Source organism: Anas platyrhynchos, chromosome 11, assembly GCF_047663525.1.
Source record: "Anas platyrhynchos isolate ZD024472 breed Pekin duck chromosome 11, IASCAAS_PekinDuck_T2T, whole genome shotgun sequence".
NCBI classification, from domain to species: Eukaryota; Metazoa; Chordata; class Aves; order Anseriformes; family Anatidae; genus Anas; species Anas platyrhynchos.
In genome coordinates this window covers 25,188,381-25,215,881 of record NC_092597.1, presented here as the reverse complement: position 1 = coordinate 25,215,881, position 27,501 = coordinate 25,188,381, and the positions used below count along the sequence as shown (strand labels likewise).

General features: G+C 43.1%; 1 protein-coding gene and 1 long non-coding RNA gene across 27 annotated transcripts in view; both read right to left on the bottom strand.

Annotated features, from left to right (window-relative positions):
* Positions 1-251: 251 nt before the first annotated feature.
* Positions 252-9,661, bottom strand: LOC113840706 (uncharacterized). 24 transcript variants are annotated; one of them, XR_011812117.1, is made up of 14 exons: positions 8,196-9,661; positions 7,978-8,036; positions 7,781-7,855; positions 7,189-7,242; positions 7,030-7,114; positions 5,835-5,900; positions 5,621-5,670; positions 5,135-5,228; positions 4,890-5,025; positions 4,054-4,183; positions 3,616-3,875; positions 2,985-3,486; positions 1,561-1,634; positions 252-676 (listed from the first exon to the last, which is right to left on the bottom strand). It is a non-coding gene; the product is annotated as an uncharacterized lncRNA (long non-coding RNA). The 24 variants fall into 24 exon arrangements; XR_011812116.1 differs by having other exon boundaries at positions 7,030-7,087; positions 8,196-9,660; XR_011812119.1 differs by having other exon boundaries at positions 3,616-3,737; positions 3,834-3,875; positions 5,835-7,087; positions 8,196-9,457.
* A 3,673-nt stretch (positions 9,662-13,334) lies between these two features.
* The window catches only part of IQGAP1 (IQ motif containing GTPase activating protein 1), a 60,283-nt gene continuing 46,116 nt past the window's right edge, over positions 13,335-27,501 (bottom strand). For all 3 annotated transcript variants that reach the window (XM_038185113.2, XM_038185112.2, XM_038185111.2), the window contains exons 29-38: positions 25,857-26,089; positions 24,939-25,071; positions 24,487-24,589; positions 22,846-22,981; positions 20,399-20,486; positions 19,761-19,973; positions 18,631-18,797; positions 17,158-17,280; positions 16,195-16,303; positions 13,335-14,531 (exon numbers count right to left, since the gene is read on the bottom strand). In XM_038185113.2, coding sequence (XP_038041041.2) covers positions 14,418-14,531; positions 16,195-16,303; positions 17,158-17,280; positions 18,631-18,797; positions 19,761-19,973; positions 20,399-20,486; positions 22,846-22,981; positions 24,487-24,589; positions 24,939-25,071; positions 25,857-26,089 — 1,419 coding nt within the window. In that variant the 3' untranslated portion in view covers positions 13,335-14,417. The remainder of the gene's footprint in view (positions 14,532-16,194; positions 16,304-17,157; positions 17,281-18,630; positions 18,798-19,760; positions 19,974-20,398; positions 20,487-22,845; positions 22,982-24,486; positions 24,590-24,938; positions 25,072-25,856; positions 26,090-27,501) is intronic.

Below are 27,501 nucleotides of genomic sequence, written 5' to 3'. Positions count from 1 at the left end.
TGACCAAAAATAAAACCCTAGGACCCTAACCCTAAAAAACATAGTGACACTCCATCCCAAAAAGAACTCTAAAACCCTAACACGCTAACCCTGAAACCCTTAAAACCCTGTTAAAACTCCAACCCAGTTATACACCAGTTACCTCCCTTAAAGGATATAGAGGAGCTCTCTCAGATACGGCAGTCCTACTTCTCATGAATGCATCCTTTAGGTGAGGAGGGGGAGAAGTAAAGCAAAGAACAACTCACGGGTTGAGATAAGGATAATTTAATTAAATGGAAATAATTATAATAATTAAATAAAGACTACCATGAACTAAACAATTTAACTAAGGGGAAATAAAAAGGGAAAGGGGAAAAGGGAAAATAAAAAGAAGGGACGAAAACAAACAAACAAAATAAATGACAGCTATATGGAAGTGCAGAGGAAAGAAATTGCTCTCTACTTCCCACAAATGAGCGACGATTGACCACGTCCTTGATGCAAGGCCTCAACGCACGCAGCCGGTGTTCCAGAGGAGGACCAACGTCTTCTCAACGAGAGCCCACCCCTCCCCTCTTCTTCCTGTTTCCACCTTTTATTGCTGAGTGTGACATCCCATGGTATGGAATATCCCTTTGGTTGGTTTAGGTCAGCTGCCCTAGTGATGTTTCTCTCCTCACTTTTTGCCCATCCCCTAGGAGGGTTAGAGAAAGGCCCAATGCTGTGCCACTGCTGCTCAGCAGTAGACACAACACTGGTGTGATAACACTGCTGCTCCAGCTACAACTGCAGAGTACGGCACTGTATGGGCTGCTGCTGGGAAAGTTAACATTCCAGCCAGACCCAGTACACCACCGGAGGTGGATTGTTACGATATGGAGACGGTAGGTTATCCAACGGCTCCCGTTTATTATCTTTTTATTTTTCCTGTTCTTCTTCTTCTTCAAAATTTCTTACCTGCTTTTAGTGTAAATATTAAGGCCGTAAAAGGACATGAAGTCATCCTGATCCATAATCCTGCATAATCACTTTCTCCCCGGCAAAAAGGTTCCTTCGAATTAACATGTGTATTTAAGGCCTGACAAATACAGTCTTCAAAGGATCCAAAAACGGGCCGAAAGACATGCGGTCTTAAAGGCTCCTTTGGCCATTCTATCACACAAGACTGAACCATTTTTTATTTACTTTTTACGTTACTGGGGCCTCTCTCCTTCCAGTTTCTAACTGTTATTCCTAATGGACTTTCTGGTGGTATGTCTGGTAATTTGCTCCCTTTCTTCTGGTCCCTGGTCTTCGGTTTTGTCTCACCCATCTAGGAGTGTTACTCTGGCAATTCCCACAGCCCTTGGTTACCTTAATAAGAGTGTCTTAAAGAGGATTTAAGATCTATCACCCACCCACAAATTCTTTGGGAATCCCTTTGGTCCTTCACCAGCCAAGTCCCCCGCGGGACATTGGAACCGTGGTAAAGAAGACCTCCACAATCGCTTCGGAACTAAATTCCGTCTCAGTCACACTCTTACACACACAGGCAACCAAAACCCATCCAACAGAACAGTATACGCTTTAAACACTTACGACTCCATTGTCTTCATTCAGATCTTCACACGCAGAATTACGGGCAAAATATAGTGCTGCAGCCAGCAAGGGAGCTGAAAAAAAATCAAAACCTTAGCTTACCTGTATTCAGGTTCGAGATGCCATTAGTCCCGACCAGACTTGAACAGCAGCCACCAAATGCTGGGGCGTCTCTCCTAGATCAAATAAGAATTCAGGAACCAAAGCCCTCCCGGACAAGCCCCCTGGTGTCATACATGACTGGGTCCCAAACTGGATTGCAATTAAATTTTACAATTTTTTAAATAAATAGAGGTAAACGAGAAGTTGCTCGCAAACACATATACTGTGCCAGATGCCCTTCAGCAAGTGCCCAGAGGCAGACCGGATGTCTTCACCAACACAGTCCAGACAATGTATTAGTACACCCATGCACTGCCACATTAATCACTAACTGCCAGGCAGGACAGCTCCAGACCAAACACGTACACACACAGGCACGCCACAAACACTACAAACAAAACACACAACACAAGGCGCAAGAAAAAGTGACCCCCAAAAAGAAAGCCCTACAGCAACAGCAAGACAGAACAGGTGCTCTGCACCAGACCCCAGGAGAGACTCAAATGTCACAACATGCAACTGGAAGCAACTGCCAGAACTGGGATGGTGGAGGCCTAAAAAGCCTGCCTTCAAGACAAGAGACCAGAAGGATGGGGACTGAAAACCCCCTAAGAAGACACTTAGGAAATCAATTCCCAAGCAAGAGCTCCTGATGCGGCCCAGATGACTTCTGCAAGAGTGAGGATGGAAACAGACGCGATCTCGAACCGAATATGATGCACAAGACCTGAAACAGATCTGCATTTCAAGCAGCGACTTAAAGACAAAAAGCGCTCGCATCAGCCCTACGATGACGAAACAAGCATTTAGGGCCTTTGGTGTATCTACAAAGTTGCACGTCTTGTCTGTCCAGTGGAAGAAGGCAATGAGAATATCAAGACCTGAGGAACACGTAACATATGATGATCATATCAGGACATGTTTGATACAAAAAACTATTAATCGCATAGTAGAAGTGATCCCCTTAAGATCCCACTGCAACACAAGCGTTGCTCAGCTCCCAGTTCAACATCAGCATTATTCTGAGGAGCTCAAGTGTTCAATACCTTTGGGATGGCTTCCCCAGGGCCTGCCGGGCACCAAGAGCAACAGCACAGTACAGCACAGACAACACAGATGACAAGCTGGGACTGCCCTGACTGGCACGCGCTCACACTGTACATGACAGAACTCCCCACACATAATCTCTCTGCCTGACCTGATCAATCCTGAAAGGCCCCATCCAAATCAATGACTTAAAAGCACAAACCCTCGCCCTATGGGTGCATTCACAACCCCAACTCAAACATAGCATTTGCCCACCCCTCCCGACCCTCCCCAACTTAGCTTGGGAATGCTGGGAGGCAGGTTCCATCCTCACCAAGGAAGGCTCACAAAGGCTAGCCAGGACATTGCTTCAGGCACAAGGCTCCTCTTCACCTGCAGAAATGAAGTGCCATCAGGCGCCAGCACACTAGCCAAATTTCTTCCAGTGAAACAACCTCCTCAGAAACAAAACAGTAATCAACTGACCTGCTCTGCTAATGAAATCAGATAGACACCCTTTAAACAACTCCCCACTTCCCTCTGCCAACCACTCCACAACACACAGTATTTCCCCCTGGACTTAATTCTCAGGGCTCAGAATCCACTATCAATGTGCACCACAGAGGCCAGCTAGGATGTTCCCAGGACCTTCTTCGTCCCTGCAAAAGAGGAGTCACCCAGAGGTGCACCAAGAGACTACTACAGCAAAAACAATACCCGTTTTCCAAATTTTCTCCACTCACCTTCCCGATCCAGGCTTAGCGCTTCCATTCACTGTGCTGAGCCAAGGTCACGGGGCTTAGTCCAAGAAGAACAGAAACGTGACAATCCACAAAACAGTCTATACCCACTCCTTTCGTCCCCTACTGCAACAGCCAAGAAGCCCCAGAGCCACGTGGCCGAACCCAGTACCACCGCTTCACTCACCTAACATCCCCAGGAGATGCATCATGCTCCCAGCTCCTCTTGTGCTCCGAGCATCTCCAGCATTTCAGGAACTGGAACCGCTGACGTCTGGCATGTCTCAGAAACGTGGCAGGAGACGTACTCTGCTGTCACAAGGCACTTGCAAAGCCAGCCCGACAGGTGAAGCAGAATAACACAGTCCACCGACCAACTCGGGGCCCCCACTGCTGTCCACTCACCCTCATGCTTCGTTCAAGTTTCCGTGCCTATGCCTTGCGTTCCTACAAGAAACAAAGAGAGAAGGTCACAACCACAATGGATATGCAAACAGTGCAGCTCCTAGCAGAGGATTCAAACACAGAGACCAGAGCCAGACAAATAAAAAAAAAACCTCAAGTCCACAAATGCCAAAAGGCCATGAATGCATAGCAGCCCCGGCAGGGGTAATGACAGACATACCCTTTGCAGATGAAAAACGTGACCCTGCTCAGTCTCTTGGTAATACTGCACCAACACAGTCAAGCCTCTTCTAGCATGTAATCAAGCGGGTTTTAGTCCTCTGGAGAGTTACACAAGTGGGTTGATTCATCTAGAGATTAAAATACAGATCAAAAACAAAAGCATAACCCACCATACCAAAAAACAGTGAGCCAGCAACCTCTACTAAATATCCCTCTATTAAGTGAATTCCAAGCACTTAGAATTCCAGAAACCCATAGACTCCAGCCTGCCTAGAGAACCCTGCAACTGACTGAAGGAAAAACAAAGCACTGCCCCCAAAGAGCAGCCCAGGCAGAAGGAGCTCTCTGATAGCATGCCTGGGGCTCATATACCATTTGGCCCCGCCCAGCACCCAAACCCAACCACCTGGGAAAGGGGAGGGGCAAAGCACAAGAAAGTAGAAAAAGGAGGAGCAGCAGCTGTGGTTTATTTACTTATTTATAAGGCTTAGCTCAACAGCATGCAGAGTGCAGACAAGAGAACTGGGGTGTTTCTAGAAGCAACAATCCCCATGCTTTCGCTGCAGCTTTGAATACTGAAAGGACAATACAACCAAGCAAGTAACTGAAGCTTTTTCAGCTGGAATTAGCTCAAACTTTTATTTACACAGAAAGAAAGATCTAGGAGCAGAACAGATTATACACCAAAATCAATTCCGTTCCACTCACAGGAAAAATCACTTACTTCAGTAGGCTATCAGAACCAAAAGGCTATGCTGATGGGTCAAAACACACTACAGGACACTGAGGCCAGGCCCTCCGCTGCACCGAATTAAAACCCATCCCTACACTCACCAAGGTACAACGCCAACCCAAACACAGACGCAGCATTTCAGCCTCAACACAGTTTTCAGAACTGCTGGAAAGCAGGCTTCATCCTCAGCAAGGCATGATCAGGCTGCACAGGAGGGGGCTTTGGGCACCTCTTCGCCTACCAAAGAAGACCATCAGCAGCAGCTGCTTTGTTCCGATTCTAAACACTAACATCACAGCCCACATTGCCTGGGACACCTGATAAACAGAAGAGAAAGTAGCCATACCATTTTCAAGCCATCCCTGCACGTGTTGCTCCTTGATCATCTGCAACCTCTTCTCAAATCCTCAACCACTTCTGTGGAGAGCCTGCCATGGCACCTGCAAAGCAAGACGGATAACCTTCGCACTCACCTCGTGCTACTCGGCCGTTCTGCTCCAATCCAGCTCACAAACAGCCCGCCCTTCTCGTGCTGCTCTTCAGAGTGCAGCTTGGCCCCACTCAGCCTGTGCGACACACCTGTGAAACAAAAAGAAAAACATAGGCTGAAGCAGCATCCAAAGCCACAGCACAGCTGGGACAGTTACTCTCATCTGCTGCCTTACATCTGCCCCCCTCACCTGCCCTCGAGGCAGATGCTTCCATCTGCTCTCTTAAGCCAGCTACAACACCTCTAAAATATAATCAGGATTTTTACTGTATTTTGTGCAGTTAAGTAACTGCAGTGACAACTGCACCCCTAAAGTACCTGCTACATCTGTCCATCGCTCACCTTGCCAAAAGCAGCTCCGGTCAAGTCCCGTGTTGTACACTGTGTTTCACCTTAAACAAATGAAAACAGTCACAAGAGAATCATTCACCTGCCAGCATTAGCACCCATCCCTCAACAACACAAAGGGACCCCATTTACAACTATCGTTTCAAAACAGCAGCCCCCTTGCCTCAGCACCTCAGAAGTAGATCAAGCCAGTCACCAAGTTGCCTACCGAGTGCTGGACAGTTCCAGAAGGAGCTCCTTCCTGTGACAGGTTCCTCCTAGGGTTTACACTCTACTGGGGGCAGGAAAGAAAAATAAAAAATTCAAAACCCCATATCTGTAAGCTTTCAAGATTCGACAGACCTCCTCAAGCACACCGTTTAAGCACTATGCACACAGCTGCTCACAAGCAGCTCAACTCTCCCAAATCCCCATCTGCCAACCTCCAGAGATGACTGTGCCAGCTGCCCTTCAGTACGTGCCCAGAGGCAGACCAGATGTCTTCGAAAACACAGTCCAGACAATGTATTAGTACACCCATGACCTGCCATGTTAATCACTAACTGCCAGGCAGGACAGCTCCAGACCAAACACATACACACACAAGCACGCCACGAACACTACAAACAAAACACACAACACGAGGCGCAAGAAAAAGTGACCCCAGAGGGAAGCCCTATGGCAACAGCAAGTCAGAACAGGTGCTCTACACCAGACCCAAGGAGACACTCAAACGTCTCAACATGTGACTGGAAGCAACTGCCAGAACTGGGATGATGGAGGCCTAAAAAGCCTGCCTTCAAGACAAGAGACCAGAAGGATGGGGAGTGAAAACCCCCTAAGAAGACACTGAGGAAATCAATTCCCAAGCAAAGGCTCCTGATGTGCCCCAGATGACTTCTGCAAGAGTGAGGATGGAAACAGATGTGATCTCAAACCGAATACAATGAACAAGACCTGAAACACATCTACACTTCAAGCAGCGACTGCAAGACAAGAAGTGCTCGGATCAGAGCCATGATGACAAAACAAGCATTGAGGCCCTTCAGCACAGCTACCAAGTCGCCTGTCTGGTCAGTCCAGTGTCAAAACCCATGAGGATATCAAGACCGAAGGAGACCATAACTCACAACACACACTGCAGAAGCAACACCACAAGACAGACAAACTGAAGGAAACTGTCCTGCCTGGCACACGCACTCACGCTACGAAATAATCCCGCTGCTTCTATTAGCCTGGTGACCCAGCCACAAGCAGCCTGAACGTGACCCAGCCTGAAACACCCTCACAGTGGCACCAAGTCTATTCAGCCAGCTGGCTCCATGCTGCTCTGGCTCCCAGCTCCCATTAGCCACCCCAGATATGCAAATACCAGGCGCCCCCCAACTTAGCTCTCAGGTTGTTGGATGGTAAATTCCTTCCACCTCAAGAAATACACAGGCACTGATTGTCATCTTAGTCAATTGCCAGGCTCATCATCAGCTGCAAAAAACAGAGTACCAGCATTCACTAGCACGTCGGCCATGATGCCCACCTTCTCCACAATGCTGACTACTGCTGATGCAACATATGGTTCTGCTCACCTGTTCCTCTCCGAAACCAAGCTCCAACAGTGCAGCCACTATCATCCACTCCACCTGGAAAAACAAAGGGATTAAATGATTGTTGCGTTCACAAGTGACCCAATGGTGTTTTTTTTCTGTTATTGTTTTTTGTGTGTGTTTCCTGTTTTGTTTTTTTTTGTTTTTTTTTTTTTGAAATCTGCTTTTACTCAACAGCATGCAGACGGCAGACAAGAAAACTGGGGTGTTTCTAGAAGCAACAATCCCCATGCTTTTGCTGCAGCTTTTAACATTTAAAGGACAACACGACCCAGCAAGTAACCGGAACCTTTTCAAATGGAATTAGCTCAAACTTTTATTTGCATTGAAAGAAAAATCTAGGAGCAGAACAGATTATACACCAACAAAATTAATTCCATTCCACCCCCGGGAAAAAAATCACATACTCTCATCCCCTCCTGTACCTCAGCCGATTGCCTGCCCCACCTGGCAGATGCTTCCATCTGTTCTCTTCACCCACTTATAGCGCCTCTTAAATGCAAACTGGAATTGTACTCTATTGGATGTAGGAAAATAACTGCAGTGAAAACCGCACCCCAAAAACAACAGTTACCTCTGCTCATCACACACCAGAGTCACTGCAGAGGCAGCTGGTTGAGACATCCTGCACTGCACACTGCATTGCAGCCTGAAAAAAGGAGAAAGGCAGGAAGAATATAAACATTCAGCTGCCAGCAGTAGCACCCATCCCTCAACAACATAAGCAACCCCATCTTTACTTTTATCCTTTCAAAACAGCAGGCCACTTGCCTCTGGACCTGCAAATTAGGTCCAAGCTTGAAAGGAGCGGCCACCATCATCCACAACACCTGGGAACACAAAAGGACAAAACGACACTGTGCTTGCAAGCACCCACCTGCCACGCTGCTCCTCTATCCCAAACAGTCTCACCTCAGACCCTCACAGGGAAACACCTGAGCATCTTCACTTCGCTTCGGATAAGGCATGACCAGGCTGGCAACACTCACCTTCCCTCAGAGCTCCATCACACGAGGATATCCCTTCCCTGTCCACGACTGCACACAAAGCACCTGCAGAGACAAGGGAAAAGCACACTCTGAGGCACCTCACAGCCACAGCATACCTGCTGCAATGCCTCTCTCTTCCCAGCTCCGGTACTTCAGCTGCTCACCACCTCTAACTCAGATTCTTCACTCACAGCACCACAGCAAAATCTGCCCAGGCCACACAACACACACTACACAGGCTACATTGCCTAAGACACACAAGCTGGAACGTTCCCACCCAACAATCAGTCGCATCACACAGGAAGGATGCTTCATATTCCTAGAAACCAAACCTACCAGTCCTGAGGAGCTCCCCACCTCCTCCTGCCAACCACGCTCAGCAAACACGCTATTTGCCCCTCAAAAAAAAAAAAAAAACTTTGAACATACACACACACACAAAAAAAAAACAGAGCTCCATAAATGCCAAAAAGACATGCACACACAGCAGCCTCGGCAGGGGTAGTCACAGACTTACGCAGATGAAAGAGGTGACTCTGATACAACCCTGCTCAGTCTCTTAGTAATGCTGCATCTACACTGCCAAGCCACATGTAGCATGCAGTCAAGCTGGTTTTAGTCCTCTGGAGAGTTACACAAGTGGGTTTATACATCTATATATTAAAATATAGCTCAAAAACAGAAGAGTATCCCACCATCCCAAAAAAACAGTGAGCCAGCAGCCCCTACTAAACATCCCTCTACTAAGTGAATTCCAAGCACTTAAAATCCAGAAATCCATAGGCTCCAGCCTGCCTAGAGAACCCTGCAACTGACTGAAGGAAAAGCAAAGCACTTACCCCAGAGAGCAGCCCAGGCAGAAGGAGCTCTCTGATGGCATGCCTGGGGCTCATATACCTTTTGTCCCCACCCAGCACCCAAACGCAATCACCTGGGAAAGGGGAGGGGCAAAGCACAAGAAAGTAGGAAGAGAGCAAAAGAAGCAGCTGTGTTTTTTTTTTCCTTTGTTTTTTAAAATCTGTTTTATCTCAAAAAAAATCAGAGAGCAGACAAGAGACCTGTGGTGTTTCTAGAAGCAAAACTCCCCTTTTGCTTTTGCTGCAGCTTTTAATGTTGAACTGATAATGTCACCAGGCAAGGTACTGAAACTTCTTCAACTGGAATTAGTTTAAACACACTCACCGTCATCTGCAAACACTGAGAACCAGCATTCACTAGCCCTTACCCTAACCCCAACCCTCACCCTAAACTCTAACCCTAGCCCCAGCCCTAGTCCCTAACCCCAACCCTAGTTCCCGAGAACTTCATTTCCAGGCACGCTATGGGCGCGCAACACGGCCTCCCGGAAGTCCCGACTCCCAGAACTACATTTCCCAGTATGCTCTGGGCACTCAACACGGCCTCCCGGAAGTTCGGAGTCCCAGAACTACATTTCCCGGAATGCTCTGGGCACCCAACATGGCCTCCCGGAAGTTCGGAGTCCGAGAACTACATTTCCTGGAATGCTCCGGGCACCCAACATGCCCTCCCGGAAGTTCGGAGTCCGAGAACTACATTTCCCAGTATGCTCCGGGCACCCAACATGGCCTCCCGGAAGTTCGGAGTCCCAGAACTACATTTCCCGGAATGCTCCGGGCACCCAACATGGCCTACCGGAAGCCTGGTGACGGAAAACTACACCTACCAGCATTCCCTGCACAGCCGGCACGGCCAATCAGAGGCCGAGTTTTCAACATCTATATTTAACAGCACTCACTGTAGCCCTAGCCCTTACCGTCCTTACACAAAAAAGCCTCAATCCCTAACTCTAAAAATCCTCGAAACCTCGACAGACCTAACCCTAACTATTTACCACGCTAAACCCCTGAAGACCTATGCCTAAAACCCCTAACCCAATAAATTAAGACGCTCAATTCCCAAACCCACAAAATTAAGACGCTCAAATCCCAAACCCCAAAAAATAGGACGCTCAAATCCCAAACCCCCTTCCGAAAAAGAAAATAAGAAAAATAAATCAAACAAAACAAAAACAACAAAAGGGGTAGACCTGGTGGCATCTGCCCTGTAACCCTGCAAAAATTACGAGGGACCTAGAACAACAAAGCAAACACATAAAATAACATTGACATCCTATCCATAAATGTGCTATAACAATTAATCACCTCAAAAGATCTTCATGCAATAAATGCACATACTACTAGATTGGTTCTCTCTAAAAGATTGTACATGACTCTGACCCACCAAAAGAACCCTGCATGTAGCTAACAGAAGAATAAACAAAGCACCGACCCCAAAGAGCAGCCCAGGCAGAATGAGCTCTCTGATAGAATGCCTGGGGCTCCTATAACATTTGACCCTGCCCAGCACCCAAACCCAATCACCTGGGAAAGGGGAGGGGGCAAAGCACAAGAAAAAGAGCGGGAGCAGCAGCAGCTGTGTTCTTTTATTTATTAATTTATTTATTCCCCTATCCCTAGTTTACAGCATGCGGAGTGCAGACAAAAGAACTGCAGTGTTCTCTAGAAGCAAAATTTACCGTATTTACGCCTCAGCTTTGAACACAGAAAGGACAATACAACAAAGAAAGTAAATGAAATATTTTCAACGGGAATTGGTCAAACCTTTAATTTACATATGAAGAAAAATCAAGGAGCGTAGGAAATTATACATCAAAAAAAAAAGAGACGTAATAAGCAACGCCCATGCGCAGCCGCCGGCCGCCTGCAGTACTCTTTTTCCGCCAGCAGGTGGTGGCAGAGGGCTCCCGGGGGCGCCACCGCGCATGCGCGGCCGTTTGCCGCATGCAGTACCCCTTTCCCACCAGCAGGTGGCGGCAGAGGGCGCCCGCGGGCGCCATCGCGCATGCGCGCCACCCGGCCGTTTGCAGTACCCATTTTCCACAAGCAGGTGGCAGCAGAGGGCGCCCGTGGGCGTCACCGCGCATGCGCGGCCGCCGGCCGCATGCAGTACTCTTTTTCCGCCAGGAGGTGGCGGCAGAGGGCGCCCGCGGGCGCCACCGCGCATGCCCGCCCCGCGGCCGCCTGCAGTACGCGTTTTCCATCAGCAGGTGGCGGCAGAGGGCGCACGTGGCCCCTCCGCACGTGCGCAGCGCCCGCCCGTGTGCAGTACTCGTTTTCCTACCAGCAGGTGGCGGCAGAGGGAACCTGCGGGCGCCACTGCGCATGCGCGCCCCCCGGCCGTCTGCAGTACTGGCTTTCCACCAGCAGGTGGCGGCAGAGGGCGCCCGCGGGCGCCACCGCGATTTCGCGGCGCCCTTCAACCTGCAGTACCCACTCTCCACCAGCAGGTGGCCCCGCTAGAGCGGCAGGCACGGCTTTGCACGTTTTTCCCGACAAAGGACGAAGGATTAAAGCATAGATTTGCACCCTCGGCCCTTTCAGGGAGCACGTTATCTGCCTTGTGCAATGTGCTTCTCGCGACTGGGAGCGGTGGCAATCTGAAACTTTTGGTTTTGTTTTTTTTTCTTACCTGCAGCCCACAGCCCGAAGAGTACACTAACAGACTGCAGGATGCCACACGCTCTGTCCTCTAATCCTGTGTTACACGCCGTGGAACTCCCTCTCAGCTTCCCTACCACCTCCCCCTTGCCTCCTGCCCAGCTTCCCACTTTCGCAGGTGCCACCTCCGGCATCACCAAGAGCAGTGCTAGGGCCTGGCCTGGCTCTCAGCTTTCCCCTCATCTTCTCCTCCTGAGTCTAAAAAAATAGCAACGTTCTTGGAAAGTAGAAGTATCCTCAGAGTGAAGAAGGAGCACAGCCCTGGGCTCCCACACACAGGTCTGGAGCCCTGCCAGAACCAGTCCCTGTTAGGGTCCATGGCAACTGCAGCCCCCCCTGCACTGCTCTGCCACTGCCTCACACCTGTGCCACAGGGTGAGTGGTGCCACCCAACAATGTTTAACTGTGCTCTCTCCCTGAGTGAGGCCTGCCTGCTGCTGGCGTGCTGCTCCCAAGGCCCAGCTCTCGTGCTAGGGGGCTGCCTCCTCTGATCAAGATTGCATACAACAGCCATGGGGACAAATGACTTTTTACTTAGATGTGAGTTACAAAGGCGCTTTACCAGCAAAGAACAACAGACAGACTTGCCTTATACATGTAGCTACTTTCATCATAAATACAAGGGTGTAAAGCAAAGCTAAGCCACCAATAAATTATAAAATACATATAACTCAGTGCTGTGACTGAATCTTTTAATAGTTTTTTCTCTAGTTTGATAGTGTTAGCAAAAATGAGTATACTCCTTCCATTTTTTAAAATTATTTTCAAGCAAACATTTTTTTTTCCAATTTTTGCCAATTCAAGGCAAGAGGTAAGTATTATAGAGTCACCTGTTAAGGATGTTTTCCTTGATTAGAATAAGGTAACTGCTAATACCTCATTACCTTGTTCCCAAATCTGACCACAGCTGTAGTTTAAAAAAATATATATTTGAAGTGTTTTATTTAGAAAAAAAATGGAGGAATCAATCTCTGTGATTCAAGAGCTTGCAGACTACAGCTGCATTTTCTTAATAATATTTAATAATGTTCCACCATTATTCTCACCATCCCCAGATCAAAGGAATGTAATTTTTAAGTCCTTCTATGATACAGCAAATTCAGAAGCAGCTAAAGAAAAAAATAAAAAAAAAGTCAAGACCTTTATCCCATTACACATCTCTTCTTCCGATAGCAGTGGAAATCCAGTTCTGAAGTCTCCCTCTTTCAGATGATCTGCACTGTAAAGATCTACCTTCAGTTTGATATGTAAGGATGTTGTTGTTGTTGTTGTTATTGGGTTGGACCCCGCATGCATCAACATTAAAATATCGTATTTAATACAGTCTAGATGTTAGCAGGTTAAAAGACGTAAGTGCTTATTAAAGGATTACAGAAAAATTATCCTCAGGAATGTAACCATTTCAAATATTGTGAGTGGCTTTTATAAGCAAAGATCTAAGCCAATGAACTAGTGCTTACATAGATCAAGATAAGGCAGTTCAACTTCACTCAGTAATCTGAAAAAACAGTGAAAGTGACACTTGAGTAACTTCAAATTTGCAATTAAGTGTTATGTCCCTTCTAAAAAAATGGAAATACTAAGAAGAAAACAGGGGTGGAAGAAGGGGCAGAACAAACAATTAGTTTAGGATTGGATTTATTTATTTAAGAGTCTCCGTATTTTTATTGAATCTAGCAGAACAGGCAGCACCACCACTGCTGTGGTGAAAAATCCACTAAATAGTAAAACAAATGGGGACCTCGATAGAGCTAGAAAAAAATTAACTTTTTAAAGACTGACCTATTTAAGATAGTTGTCTTCCCCCAAGGGAACTTTTTGACAAGTCTGCAGGTTGAGCTTAACATTTATTGAATCAGATAGAGATATATGGAACATTGCTCTAAACTGGAAAAAAAAATACATTTTAAATGCTTTGCAAGCAGCACTAAAAACTAACATCTTAAGATTTTTTCAGTTTCCCCTCCCAAAAGGCTTCTTTTCATCCTTATGCAGTAATAAATGTCCTCCACAGTCCTTCTATGTAATGGGCCATCTGTAAATTATTATATAGTGTCATTAAGAGAAACAAATGAAGAAAAATAAGACACTAAAGCTGTTCTATGTGTCTATAACACATAATCGTGAGTAGTTCAGCAACCATATGACACAATGATTCTCCAGACCCTATGCGTTCTCAGCAACTGGCTTGCTGTCATCACTGCCACAAGCTCACAAACAAATGGATTACCTGGACTTCAACCATTTTTTCATTGCAGTCATTGCTGTTAGAGAGTAACTGGAGTCTGAATACAATCTCTAACTTTTTTCCTTCATGAGGCAAATCAATAAATCAATTGCTCTATAGTGCCATCTTTCTCTTTGTACACATAACCAGAATACGAGACTTATAAAGAACATGATTAGGCAAATAAAGCAGCCCTAAGTTTATCCTAATAATAGTTTAATCCCCAGTGCCATATAAAAATACATTCTCAGGGGACCTTCCAAGTAGAACATAAAGGTCATAAAGGTACAAGAAGCAACGCACTACAGACTCAGTCAGCACTGTCAATTCACAAGAGGTTCTTAGTCCTTTGTCATAATACATTTGATATATTTTAGCAAGGTATGGGCATATACTGATGCATAGCTAAATCATTACAAGTCATATATGCAGGTTTCTATTTGTCTCCCCTTTCACAGACTTGCCAGCAGAGGTCAGTTACTTTCCATAGAATTTCTTGTTCAGAAGAAAGATCAGAAGGTTGACATTTACTTTTGCTCTGTCAAACAACTTCATGACTGCAACGCCTTCATACTGCAGCTGCAAAAGATCCTGTCAAAGAGAATACACTTATGAGTGAGTAATCCTCAACAGCTTATGACTATACAAGACCCTGTGAAACAGTAAGCTTTTGAGGAATACCTATCACAAAGCACGTGGCATAAGCTAGAAAAACAAGCAAGCTAAAGACCAAATCATCGAGCAACATATTTTGCTATTTTGCATGCGCTAAGACTTTTCAGATCTTTAATCTGTGCTTACAGAAAATAAAAACTACAAAAGGACAGAATTAGAAAGCAATTCCAAGAAAGCTGTATTTCAGATCTGGACATCATCAGGCTTTTCATTCGCGTAACAGCCACGAAGTTTAATTTTCAAAAAGGGTCTCACTTCCATATGCCTAATGTTATCACGTACCCATGAAACATTAAAGCATTCCACCGTATGGCTTTCTAAAAAGCCTATCTGCCATAGACCTCTGTGAGGCAGTTTAAAACAGCAGTTTAAGTCAGAGAAATAAACAGCACCTCCATTAGTAATAAATACATGATGCTGATTCCAGCTCTCCAGTATTTATGCAGTGTTTCTAGCTGCACTTTCCTCTTGTCTGTGACACACATGACAAAGCATTAAGACTACCTGCACTGATTCATCTCAGCAATGAATTTCTTTCAGCAGCTCTCACTCTTGACCACCACATACTGGAGAAGGTGTTCAGGTTGTGCTACCACAAAGAAACGTTGCGTGTTTTCTGAAATATGAACTTGCCTCCTGCAGCTGTAGAGTCTGGGTGATGCTGGAGTAAATATCAGAAAACTATTTCTGCTACTTTCTATAAAATCTTGGCAACGCAAGCAAAGCCATTGCTAATGCTGTATTTGGAAAAGCAATGGCAGCTTCCTCATTACTCCCCTCTCAGAACATCTGCTGTTTCTGAACAGCAGTTCTACAAAGACACATCAGTACAGCAACACGTGCTTGAGGACTGAGCAACCTGAGGTAGCCACATGAACAAGAGTTTGTGACCAGCTTCAATGGATTAGAATTGGAATGAGCTACAGGTGTTCTTAGAGAACACATATGGGATATGCAAGACAGCTGTCCCTTCCAGCAGCTGATTACCAAGTGTGACACAGATTTATCTGGGTGTAGGAGCTCCCTACACAGTGTAATCTGTTTCAAGATCCCTGAGACATCCACGATTAACATACCTAACGATTCCTGGGGACCAGGTTTTGGCAGACACACAGATGTAGGCAGAGATGACAGACATAACAGTACCAGTGCAGGAAGAAGAATGGAAACCATGCAGCACCAGTTCAGTCTGCATTCCTGTTTGGTAGCTTTGCGTAAATAAAGGTTGAGGATTCTCTAGCTAAATTAGCCAGTAGCTGCAAGGTGGCAGAAAGACTACCCGTAAGTTACAAGTAGCTGATGTCAACACACCCAAGCCTAGCTGACTGCTGACACAGTCTCCTGATCTTTCTGCTACAGCAGAAGGCTGTTGAAAGTGCTCATGCACGTACATATATGTGCACATACATAAGCGTAGCTAGGAATACAGATCAAGATCAAGCCTTCATTAGTAAAGAAACAAATTAGTCTGAATACTCCATTTGCATTGCATCTGTTTTACTTGATCATCTGTTTTTGAGACAGCTTTTCACACTGTTCAGGCAGAAAGTATGTCATTATTAAACAGGATAGTTCTTACCTGATAATGTAACATAAACGTTTCCATCTGTACCCCCATGAATTTTGCTTTTACCTCAAAATCTCCTACTTCTTCTGTTGGACTGATTTCAAATATCACATTTTTAAACCTGTATATTTGAGAAATTAAAAATCACAGTTCATTACTAAACATGCAGTTCCTAATGACATAATTATCCGAAGATAATTTTTTAAGAATTCTATTCGTAACTTCTAATTCTATCTCCATTCGGAATGAGGCCATAAAAGCCAGCGAGACCAAAAAAAGCCAACAACAAATAGAAACCTAACAGTTTTATGTCTGGGAGATCACATCTTCATGCAAGCACAACCTACTTCAGCGCACACACATCCACACCCCATTTAGTGCAGAGTACAAAATCATTCAATTCAGGGTCGAAAAAGAATTAGTAACAGGCCACTTGTCTATAACCTGCAAAAAACAGACCAATTTCTCAAGGCTAGCTAAATGCATCTGAACAAACTCAGGCTTGCGTTAAGCTGTTTTTTCAGCAGTGAGAGTTATTAACCATAGTAGCAATTCACCTAAGGAGGTTCCCTTCCATGAATGGGAGTGTGGGGCTGCAGGGGGGAAGATGGTATCATCTTTAAATCCTGTTAAACTTCTCTACCAGCGATCTGCTCCTGTTTAACCAGAAATAAGAGAACTCCTAAGTGACCGATCAATACAAGGTTTCTTGGCCCTGTGTTTTGTCTGTGTAGTCTGGCAATGTCTTCACCTTTAATAGCTAAGTCTGCCAACAATGCTAACCACTAGGCGGCCTGTCACCAACTCAGACAAATCTCAGGATGAACGGAGTGCAAAGACTCCTTGTAGCTCCAAAAAGAATTCCATTCATCAACTGTGAGCACCAAGACAAGTTTTAAGAGAATGCAACAATCCCAGAAAAAGAGGGAAACGGGTAAGCTATTTCGCTCTTATGAGTCATAAAACAACACTCACTGGTTAACTTGCAGGTCCTCAATCTCTAAAAGCACTCCCTTCTCATGAAGTCGAGCTGCTGTATATTTTAGTGAAATCTTTTTACTACTTTTGCCTTTCATCTCCCTAGGCTTCTTCGAGACCCTGGAAAAAATTGATGTACAGTCAAACAAATAAAGAGAAGTCAGACAGCAAACATTTAATCCTATTTGGGTGAGTAGCTAAAACCAGTACAGCTGATCAACTATGATTAACATGGCCGATAGACAATATATTCCTACTAGTAAGTTTATCTACAAAGCATTTGTAGCTCTAATCAGATCTTCTGACAATTTACCAATAACTTACACTACAGGAGCAGAAAATACAACACTTCATAGAAACAAGTATTATTTATCATTAGGCAAAAGAGAATGTTCTTATGGTTAACTGGTACTCTGAAAATGGACCGGTAAGTTACTTTGACACACACAGAAACAAAAAAAAGTGCAATTAATGATATGATCCAAGATTACACATGCTACATATATTTAAGTATGATCTGTGGCCCTGATAGATTTAGGCTGTTTTTCATCTCACCTCCTGTTCAATCTCAGTGTACTGACCACACGTTCAATGGACGAGCCATTACAGTTGCCCATCTTGACCCATGAAACTACTCATTACCCTGCTACCCTGCTGTCACTGCGCTGGAGTTAAAATTTTCTGTGTGTCTGAGAAAACAGAAAGACCTGGCCTACCTTTCATTTCAGATTCTATTTTAAACAAGGGTGTCTAATGCCAGCAATTTCAGCTAATATATATATATATTTATTTATTTAATTTATTTTTAACAAATCCGTACTTCACACCCTTTCCAACAACAAACCACAGTCGTCCAAACCCGTATCTGAAGTTTCCTCAAAACGGGAAGTTACTTCTGCAGCATGTTCAGAGGAAAAATGGGAGAATGCAAACAAACCCAGTTATTTTAAAAAATGTTCTTAGCCTAGTAAGGACGATGCCAATCCTTGTCAACATAAAGAAGAGAAACTGGGAAAGTAGACTTTTTTTTTTTTTCAGGAAAATTGAATTGTCTTGCACCACTCCCTCTGGGACAAAAAGAGGACAACTCATGATCAGTGCTGTCATTGTAAGTAACTATGCTGTTTTCATTCTCTGCTCCAAGAAAGGACGATAGGACAGACTGACTAAGCAGCATATGCATTATCTGGGCAAACCACCCCCATTCTCTCTGGCCTCTCTACGCTTCCCTCACTCAAAGGGACAAAATTCTTTCAAATATGTCTTTTTGACCCCATTTGGGACACCACCACTCTCCCTGTACTCCCCACCACTGCTGAGACCCTTCCCCGGAACCCACCTTTGCAGTGAAGAGCCTAGCCAATGAGCTTTGTGCAGATGACATTACAATTCTTTTTTAGCAAGGACCTACACATGTTCTTTCTGTAAGGAGCATTTCTAGGGTCACAAGCATAGTTCTGAGATACTTACTTGCCCTTGCTAGCCAGGTTATCCAAGCAGGTTTTTATGTAGCTTTTGTAATAATCCACTTGTTCCCCATAAAAGGTAGCTTTGGAATTCAAGGCACTGTACGTCTGCTGCAGCTTTACCAATTCTGCCTTTCTTCTCTGACGGTATCTACGCTGATTTCGGATATCCTACAGCATAGAGCAAGATATGCAGAGACCTACTGGTTATTGAAGCTCTCTGGCTGCTCGAGCCCAGAGCACTGAGACATACTGAGATGCACTGATCTTATTTAGCCTTCCTTCAGAATACAAGTTGTAGTAAGATTCCTCAGACACACTTGTCTCAGTTTGTGTCATTGCTTCTCCGTCTACACAGCAGTTCATTCTAACCTTTTGTTGCTTTCTCAAATTTCAATGCTGTCATAGTGTATGTTAATAGTGTTATAGTATGCAATCTAAGGAAGGCAGCAATTTTTGCCTCCACCAGGTAAGAAGGGTACCTTACAAAGCAAAAACTATAACCATAGCAGCGTATAGACTTCCTCATCTTTCTTTGTCAGTCAGTTATTTTTAAGCAAGTTACATGAGCAGCTGAATAAAAAAACATCACATGTTCAAGTCAACTTCTGTTTTCATTTCTGATACTTAATCTGGTCTCTACGTGTGACAATTCATTCACTTTACACACATAATCTTTCCTACACAATGTTTTGTCAAACGTATGATATAATAAAATGCATTATCAACATAGCAACATACAACAGCATTATCTCTCTTCCACAAGTCGTTTTATTAACTTCCCACTTCAGCATTATTTTAGGTATTCTTGAATGGATATATTAAAAAAAAAAAAATATTTAGGTTATGGGCAAAAACTTCCATGCATGATAAAGTTTGTAGAGGCACTGTAACACTTTCTTAAGGTATCTCAGATTCTGGTAACACAGTCATTTAAGAAAACATAAAAATTCTCATAAAAAATAAAGGAATTTTGAAATGTGAAGAGGTGGAAACACTGCAGCAAAGGGTATGCTTTGTATGTCTACCTACTACAAAACTTATACCTCCTGAAAACTCCATGCCAGTTTCCCAACACTGCAAACTGTGGAAAAAAAAAATCAACTCTGACTAGGAAACCACCAATTGGCATACCTTTGCAATGTCATTGATTAGTTCCTGGTATTTATTTTTTGCATTCACTATCCCCAGTTCTGTCAGCTTCTTCAGGCCTGTCTTGATTTTCTCTTTTTTTCCCTGAAGATTTAAGTTGCTGTCCTCCCTTACAGACATGGATTTTTTCATCTTATCAGGAGTTCTGGCATCACGAATGGCCCGTTTCTGCATAGCTCTTTGATGCTCTGCTTCCTAGAAAAACAGGAAATTAGAAGCTCATTAGCAGATTCATTTTTTTAAGGTGACAAAGAACTAGAATCAGGTCACCTGACAACTCTGACATAACTGGATAAGAATTTTACTCAGTCATTCTGGTACTGACTCTGATGAATCCATGTTTGATGAACACATTCCACGTACAGGAACCAGTAGAAATCTACCTACTGTTTGGAAGTCTTCTAGATACCTATTTTCTGGCAACTCTCAGAGGACTAAGATTGACACGTACAATTTATTTCCATTACATTCCTTCCTCGTTATTGTTACATGCTGCTCCAACATCAGCAGAGACAACTTCACAACAATACATAATGCAGATTACCAAGTATACCCACATTAATCTAGATAAAAACAATTTCTCAGTCTAAAAAGAACGCGGTGAAACAAATTCTTCATACTTGCTCTGATGTAGCTGGAGTTTCCAAGATTTCAGTCAGTGTCTCCCCTGGCTGGAAGCGGATTACATCAACAATTAAGCGTTTTGTGCTGCAGAGAAACCGAGGAGACAGGAGATTAAAAGTTTAAGCCCGAAGACCTTCAATATTGCTCTGCAATAACAACAGTTATACTTATTTACATTGAAGTCATATCATCACTGGATGCACTTAGCCAGACGTAAATTAGACCAGACCAGAACTCTGGTAATTGATTTACTTTTTTTGAGATTGTTTTATCAGTGAAAAGTTTGGAAACTGATTCCAAAAGTGCACCTCAGTGCTTTGTAACAAGTAGCAAAAGCACTCCGTGGGACTTTTTTTTTTCCCCCATGTATGCTAACTGAACCAAAGTGGGTACTCGTCTCTAATTTAATAACAAACAGTCATTCCTTGATCTCAGGATCAAAGATCGAGATCTGTGACTTAACCACAGCCAATGCCTAGCCTGAGACAATTCTGTCCCTGAGGCAAATGACAGTACCAAATTGTGCCTTCAGTAATTTGTAATCAGGCTGGAATTGTTTCTGGCATAATGCGAACTGCATCAACACCTTCCTTACCATTCACATCTTAGATGACTTCAAGCATGTATGTGTGATAAATCTTTACTTCTGAAATCAATGTCACCTTCTGGTGGATACGGAAATACCGGCATATCTTTCAAGAAACTGTGTTGGGTCTGTCTGAGCTGGAGTCACCTTTCCCTGCAGCAGCCCACACAGTGCTGTGCTCTGCACTCGTAGCTGAAACAGCACTGATATCACTCCAGTGTTGTGTCTCTTGCTGCATAGTGCTGGCACAGCATCAGGACTCCTTCCAAGCCCCCAGGAGCCAGCAGGCTGGAGGTGGGCAAGTGATGGGGAGGGGATATCGCCAGGGCAGCTGACCTAAACCAACCAAAGGGATATTCCATAACACCTGATGTCACACTCAGCAATAAAAAGGGGGGCTCTTGTGGGGGAGGGGGCTGTTCCTCCTGAACAACCACTATGCGTTTTGAGGCCCTGCTTCCCAGGACACGGCCGAACATTGCTCGTCGATGGGAAGTAGAGAATAATTTTTTTCCCTTCTCTCTGTGCTTCCGTGCAGACTTACTGTTTCTTTTGTTTCTTTTTCTCCCCGTTCCCTTTCCACTTTAATTAAACCTTTCTCACCTCAAACCTTGAGTTCTCTGTGTTGTATTTTCTCCCCCTTCCTCTTTGAGGAGAGGGAGAGTGAGAGAGGTTGCGGTGGAGCTCAACTGCCCACCTAAGTAAAACCACCACAGGAACCCAGGTAATTTAACGTTATTTTTTGGAGATAAAATTCTTTTCTAAGAGATCGTTGCTCCATCTAGGCCAAGTGTAAGCAGATCTGCAGAATTCTCTGTTAAGCTATCTAGAATCTGAGCAGGAATGCATCTGAGGTGGTGAATGCCTAACTGCATGCCAGGTAGTTGCTCTAGAAATCCCAGCAACAGGGATTTGCTTAAAACTGGCGAAGAGTCAATATTAAGTCCTCCCAATTTAAAAATAAAATTAAAAAAAATCTGGCAATAATGAAATCACTGTCTATTCAACGCACTACTTTGATCAGTCTACAAACACCTCCATTTCCCAAAAAGTTATTAGTCTTCCTCTATCAGAGTCAAGTCTGGGACAGAGAATGCAGAGGGTACAAAAGAGCATCATAAACCAAAAAAGGTGAGCGGCATCACACGTATCATAATCATAGAATGGCTCGGGTTGGAAGGGACATTAAAGATCATATAGTTCCAACCCCCCTGTCATAGGCAGGGGCATCACCCACTAGATGAGTTTGCTCAGCTACATAGACACTATCACTGTCTTCCACTTCACTAACAGGATAAAGACTTAGTCTACTCAAAGGCTATATAAATCAGCAAATTCCATAAGAACTAGCAATTTCAGCAGTACAGCATCACATATGCTAGGCATTCAGTTACACATAGCATTTCCTTATGTCACATGTATTCTATTGAAAAAATACACAAAGAGCATTATATAGGCAATCTTAATTTTACATCAATAAACCTCAGAGGTAAAAGTAAATTGTGATGAATGCTATGAGTTATTTACAATGAATAAATCCAACTGCTGTCATCATCACACTTGCTCACAACTGGAATACTTTCTGTTCTGGAATGTTTTCCCCTCTGAAATCATCCAAGATACGCTTTTAAAGAGTGACAAATTCTACAGTGACAAAGGACTATCAAGAACAAGTGTAAAAGCCACAGCATTTAAACAACATGGCTACAAGTTCAATGCATTTTGAGTAACAGTACCACATTTGCTTGATTTAAACTTCAGTTCTCCTACTTTCACATGCAGATTAGCTGTAAAAATTCAGGTTCTACTCTTCCCCTTCTCTTGAGAAACATACTGGGTAGTTTATCTTTCACTTACTTCAGCAGAATTGTCCTTGCATCCATCTCTGCATTTTCATCACCAGGAACATCAAATTTATTAGTGAGCGTGAGAGAAACCTCTGTCTTTGCTAGCATCTCCCTGTTGGGGTCATTAACGTTGCCAGACCCTTCCCCTGTCAAGCAAAAAAAGATTTTATATACTACATCATTCTCTATGTTCATGACTACTACGGCTTTGCATTTTTTCCCCGACATAACAGACCTTAGAAAAACTACATTGTTTCCTTTACTGTCAAAAGTTGTTGCAATAATAGCACTTGAAAACACCTTCAATATATCAACGGACGTTTTCTTCACAAATTGAGAGACTACACACACCGGAAAGGCACCACATAATCTCTAGTTTACATGCCTTAAGGGTTATGTGTATGTATTACACACTGTATCTCAGCATCTCACTCTCTACCAAGAAGAGTAGCCAGCCAAAATACTTTATAAATTAAATATCAATGTGTCTTTCTGACCACATCCTCACCAGAATGAATTTTCCAAGCGAAAAGCAAAGCCTTTGTTGGCAACTAAGCTTGTACTCTCCTAATAAACAAAAGTAAGCTGTCCTGTCACAATGAATTTTACCTGTTCCAACTGTAGCTGAATTTTCCTCAGAACAGCTGTTAGGATGCTTTTTTGCTCCCCCTTATGCCCCCTTTTTAAAGGGCTGTAGAAATATTAAACTGAGACATTAACCACAGCAACCATACACACACAGGAGAAATGAAACGGTGAAGGAGGGTAAATTATAGTTAAACTCAAGGTTTAGGTTCTCTCTGATAATACTTCTGTTTTATGAGTGCTCAGAAGAAAACGTGCTAGCAAGTACTCCTTTAGAAGGTTCCAAACTTCCTTAACAAGCAACTTTTTAACTATTTTTGCATCCTCTCAGAAAAAACATGTCCATCCATCCCCAAAGCCCAGCAGACAGATTTCACGCTCCCAATAGCTGCACCATAAAAAAAAAAAAAAAAAAAAAAAGAGGCTTGTGAAACTTTTCAGTTTGTTATACCATGAAGAACTGAACTGTGGCTCAGGTAGCATTTTAGAAAATTTCCACAGATTTTAACAGTGAAGTTAGTTTCTTCTTCCCTCCAGCCCAAAAAAAAGAGAAAAAAGAAAATTCTGTATCAAACGTTCAACACCATATAGAAAACACTCAATAGGATGGAAAAAAAAAGTTATGCCAAAGATTGCTATAGGGACACTTGTTTAATATATTTGTTAATCAACTCTGAAGAGGAACATAAAGATCTCCATAACAGATTATAAATCTTTGCAAACAAGCTAGGACACACAAAGAAATGGCTCCAATGTAAGGGAACAAAAAACATTTTTAAGTTTCTGTCCATCTTCTAGAAACAGGAGTGGTGCAAGGTGACGGGACTGGGGACAAAAAGAAAGAATAGCTTTTTTTTCCCCCCTCCCCAGGGTCACAACTTCTGCACTCAGAGGAATAAACTAGAACAAATTTGCTGCTCCTTTTTTAGACCACGTACTTCCAGATAACCAGTGATACCAATGGTGATTTATTTTTTTTTTTTTTTTTTTTTTTTTAAAACACTGCACTTCTTCACATCATCCAAGGTAATATCACACATTTCTTAGGTAAAATAAAATAGGTCACCTATTAAGGACTCAATTGTAGGAACTTCTCCAAGATCATCCAGCAACTCGTGAATTGGATCATTGTGCTCAGGAGCAATTGCATCTTGATGGTCTAAAAGCAGCTACATGAACAGAAAAAACATTTATGTTGTTAATCATAAAACCTTTTCTAGACAGAATAGTTACATGATGTACTGGTGTCTTTTAGAAAAAGATCTTACTTTGCTAAACTCCAAAGCTGCAATATCACCATTCAAAATTGTGCCATTATCACATACTCACATACTTTTGAAATAATTTTTTAAAAATCACCATCAAATTACTGAATTCTATAAACTTACAAGCTCTTGTACACTATAATCAAATGACAACTTTCATTTTTGTATTTGCTTACTTCAAGTTTCAACCAGAGGTTTGTTTTTTTTTGTGAGGACTACTTACAAGGAACAACTGCAGCTAATGTATACTTACAGTGTGTGTATTGATGATTTCACCAATAGAAATATAAATAACTGGTTTAGTGAGAGTCACCAAGTCAGAATATTCATCAATATTAAATTTATCCTGCAATTCAGGGACCTCGCAGGCTGCCTGAAAAAAACGTCTTTAAAAAAAAAAAAAAAAAAAAAAGGAAGAGGAGAAAAGAAGAACAAGTCACAAGACCTATCAAGATCATCAACTCTCCCTGATAAGCCCAAATCACTCTTCTTTAAACTATGGTACAGTATAGCATCCTACAGTTGGTCAGCTTTACTTTATTACATGAAAAGTAACCTAGTAAAATTCAACTATTGTTATTGGCCATGTGGGCACTGGCTCTTTTTCAGCATCAGCAGGACAGGGCATGGTTCTTGTGACCTTGTTCACACATCCCGTCTTTGCTGCAATTACACCCCTCACTCCCAGCAATCTCTAGTTTTCTTTCTTCTGAAAGATGAAAGGTGTAAGATGACAATTCTTGAATGAAAAGCTGCTTCTACTACATGAACGGCTAATTGCCAGCCTGCTTTATTCCTAAGCACCATTTAGTTCTCACAGGAAAGCAGGGTTCATACAGGAAAGAATGCGTGTCCACTCTAGTTGCTCATGGCCACAGTGTCACAATAAACACACACAAAAAAACTTTATTCTAGAAACTTGCAAGTCAAAACACACCTGAGGTAGCAATCTCGTTAATATACTGGGTATTGTTCATAAATTCCAGGTCCACATTTTACCTGGCACTATCACTGATGCTTATGGAAGTCTGAGGTGTAATCTCTTATTTTCAACAAACTGCTTATTTGACAGGGATGGAATTTATCATATTTAATATTTATTTTCATCCCTTTTTATTTGCAACATTATCCCCGCCACCCTTCTCAACTTAAATTGGCTAAAGTCTTCTACCTGAACTTCTGGTACGACTGTGATAGGTACTCATTAATGATGCTTAGATGTGCATTGTCTCCCATGAACATTTTATTGGATGCAGCATGCTGCAACATCTTTGCAATGGAACCAAGGTTTCTGCGTTGATCCGTGGTCAGCTGACCTCCAGCTGAAAGATCAATGATGTCAAACGCATCTGGAGCAACAATGGCTGGATTCATGTAGCGATAATAGAGTAAGTTGCCAACAATCTAGGAAAAGTTGAGCAGAGAAGAAACACATCAAGAAATTGGTATAGGCTCCCAGTGAATTTTACTGAAACTTCTCCAAATGAGTTTTGGCAAATTATTTTATTGTAAGCATTAGGTCCCTTCCAAGATAAATGGTATACTGTGCTGCTGTGTACAAGCATATGCTATAAAGAATCTAGCATTTATATATGAAGATGCAGTGGGACAGTCAATACAAAAACTGTTAGTTCCAGGACAATACAGCTGCAGATATTTCTATGCATGAAGATTTTATATTTTAACCTATAAAAACATATATAGGCAGACAATATTACAGATTACAATGAACTACTCATGAGCATACGATCGTCTGTCATGAGAATTAAACAATATAGTTTAACAGAGGTCAGAACGACCGTAGTATATAGGAACCTGGTACCGCTGTCCCATAAGGAACAAGAGCTAATTCTTAGAGATGCGTGCAGAACTGACCATCTGCAGCAAATCAAAAAGTGAAGAAGTATTGTAAACCAAGGAGTTAAACTGAGAAAATAGCAGCTACTTTCCACCCCTTCTACAAATTCCTTTTCTCTTTCAGAATACCTCGTATAAGCCAGCAACATTTTCAGCTACAGACTACCACTTAATTTTAAGTGAGAGTAACGGAGAAATCATTTAATCCAGAGGTAAGAAACCCAGAAGTATAGAAGACGAATGGCCTTGGACATTTCAAAATCCCATTTACCTCATTAAATGTGAGCAGCAATAAAAATAAACTTCATGGAACCAAAAATAAAGATGTCCCATTATTCATACTCTCTTACATATACTTGTAACCTGTATTTGGTATTTTGCCTAAAGTAATTACAGCAACAAAAAGGAATTAGTCCAGCATGCTGATGTAAAGCAAAAGTTCTCACACCGCATGCTCTAGTATTTTCTGGTGGTTCACAGAAATTTGTAGAGGGCCAGGTCACAGAATCTTGGCTTCTCCTGCTTGACATGTGACTTGAATGCACAGTAGAGATCAGAGGACTGAAGAAAAAGCTGAAAACAGAGAAAAAGCCTCGCCATTGCTAAGCAGCCCGGGAAATTATTAACTGCTTTCAGAGTCATGTTTCTGACAACTGTTTCATGCAAGCTCCTGCTGTACTCTCCCAGATGACATCACAGGATTACAACAGTTAAACTGTTTACTACTGGTCATAAGAAAATACATCTGTGAGAGAAACCATATTAATAATATTTAAACTTACAGGGGGAGAGGAACAGTACTACATAGCTAGCTTTGGGTCCTAACAAATCTACAAGCAGTCATTGCACACAGCTGCAGTTTTGACTTTCATGTGGACCATTACATTGTTTCCACAAAGATTAATAAAAACCGCAGTTTTCCACCTAAATTTACAGATGGAAAAAATTAATTCACCTTC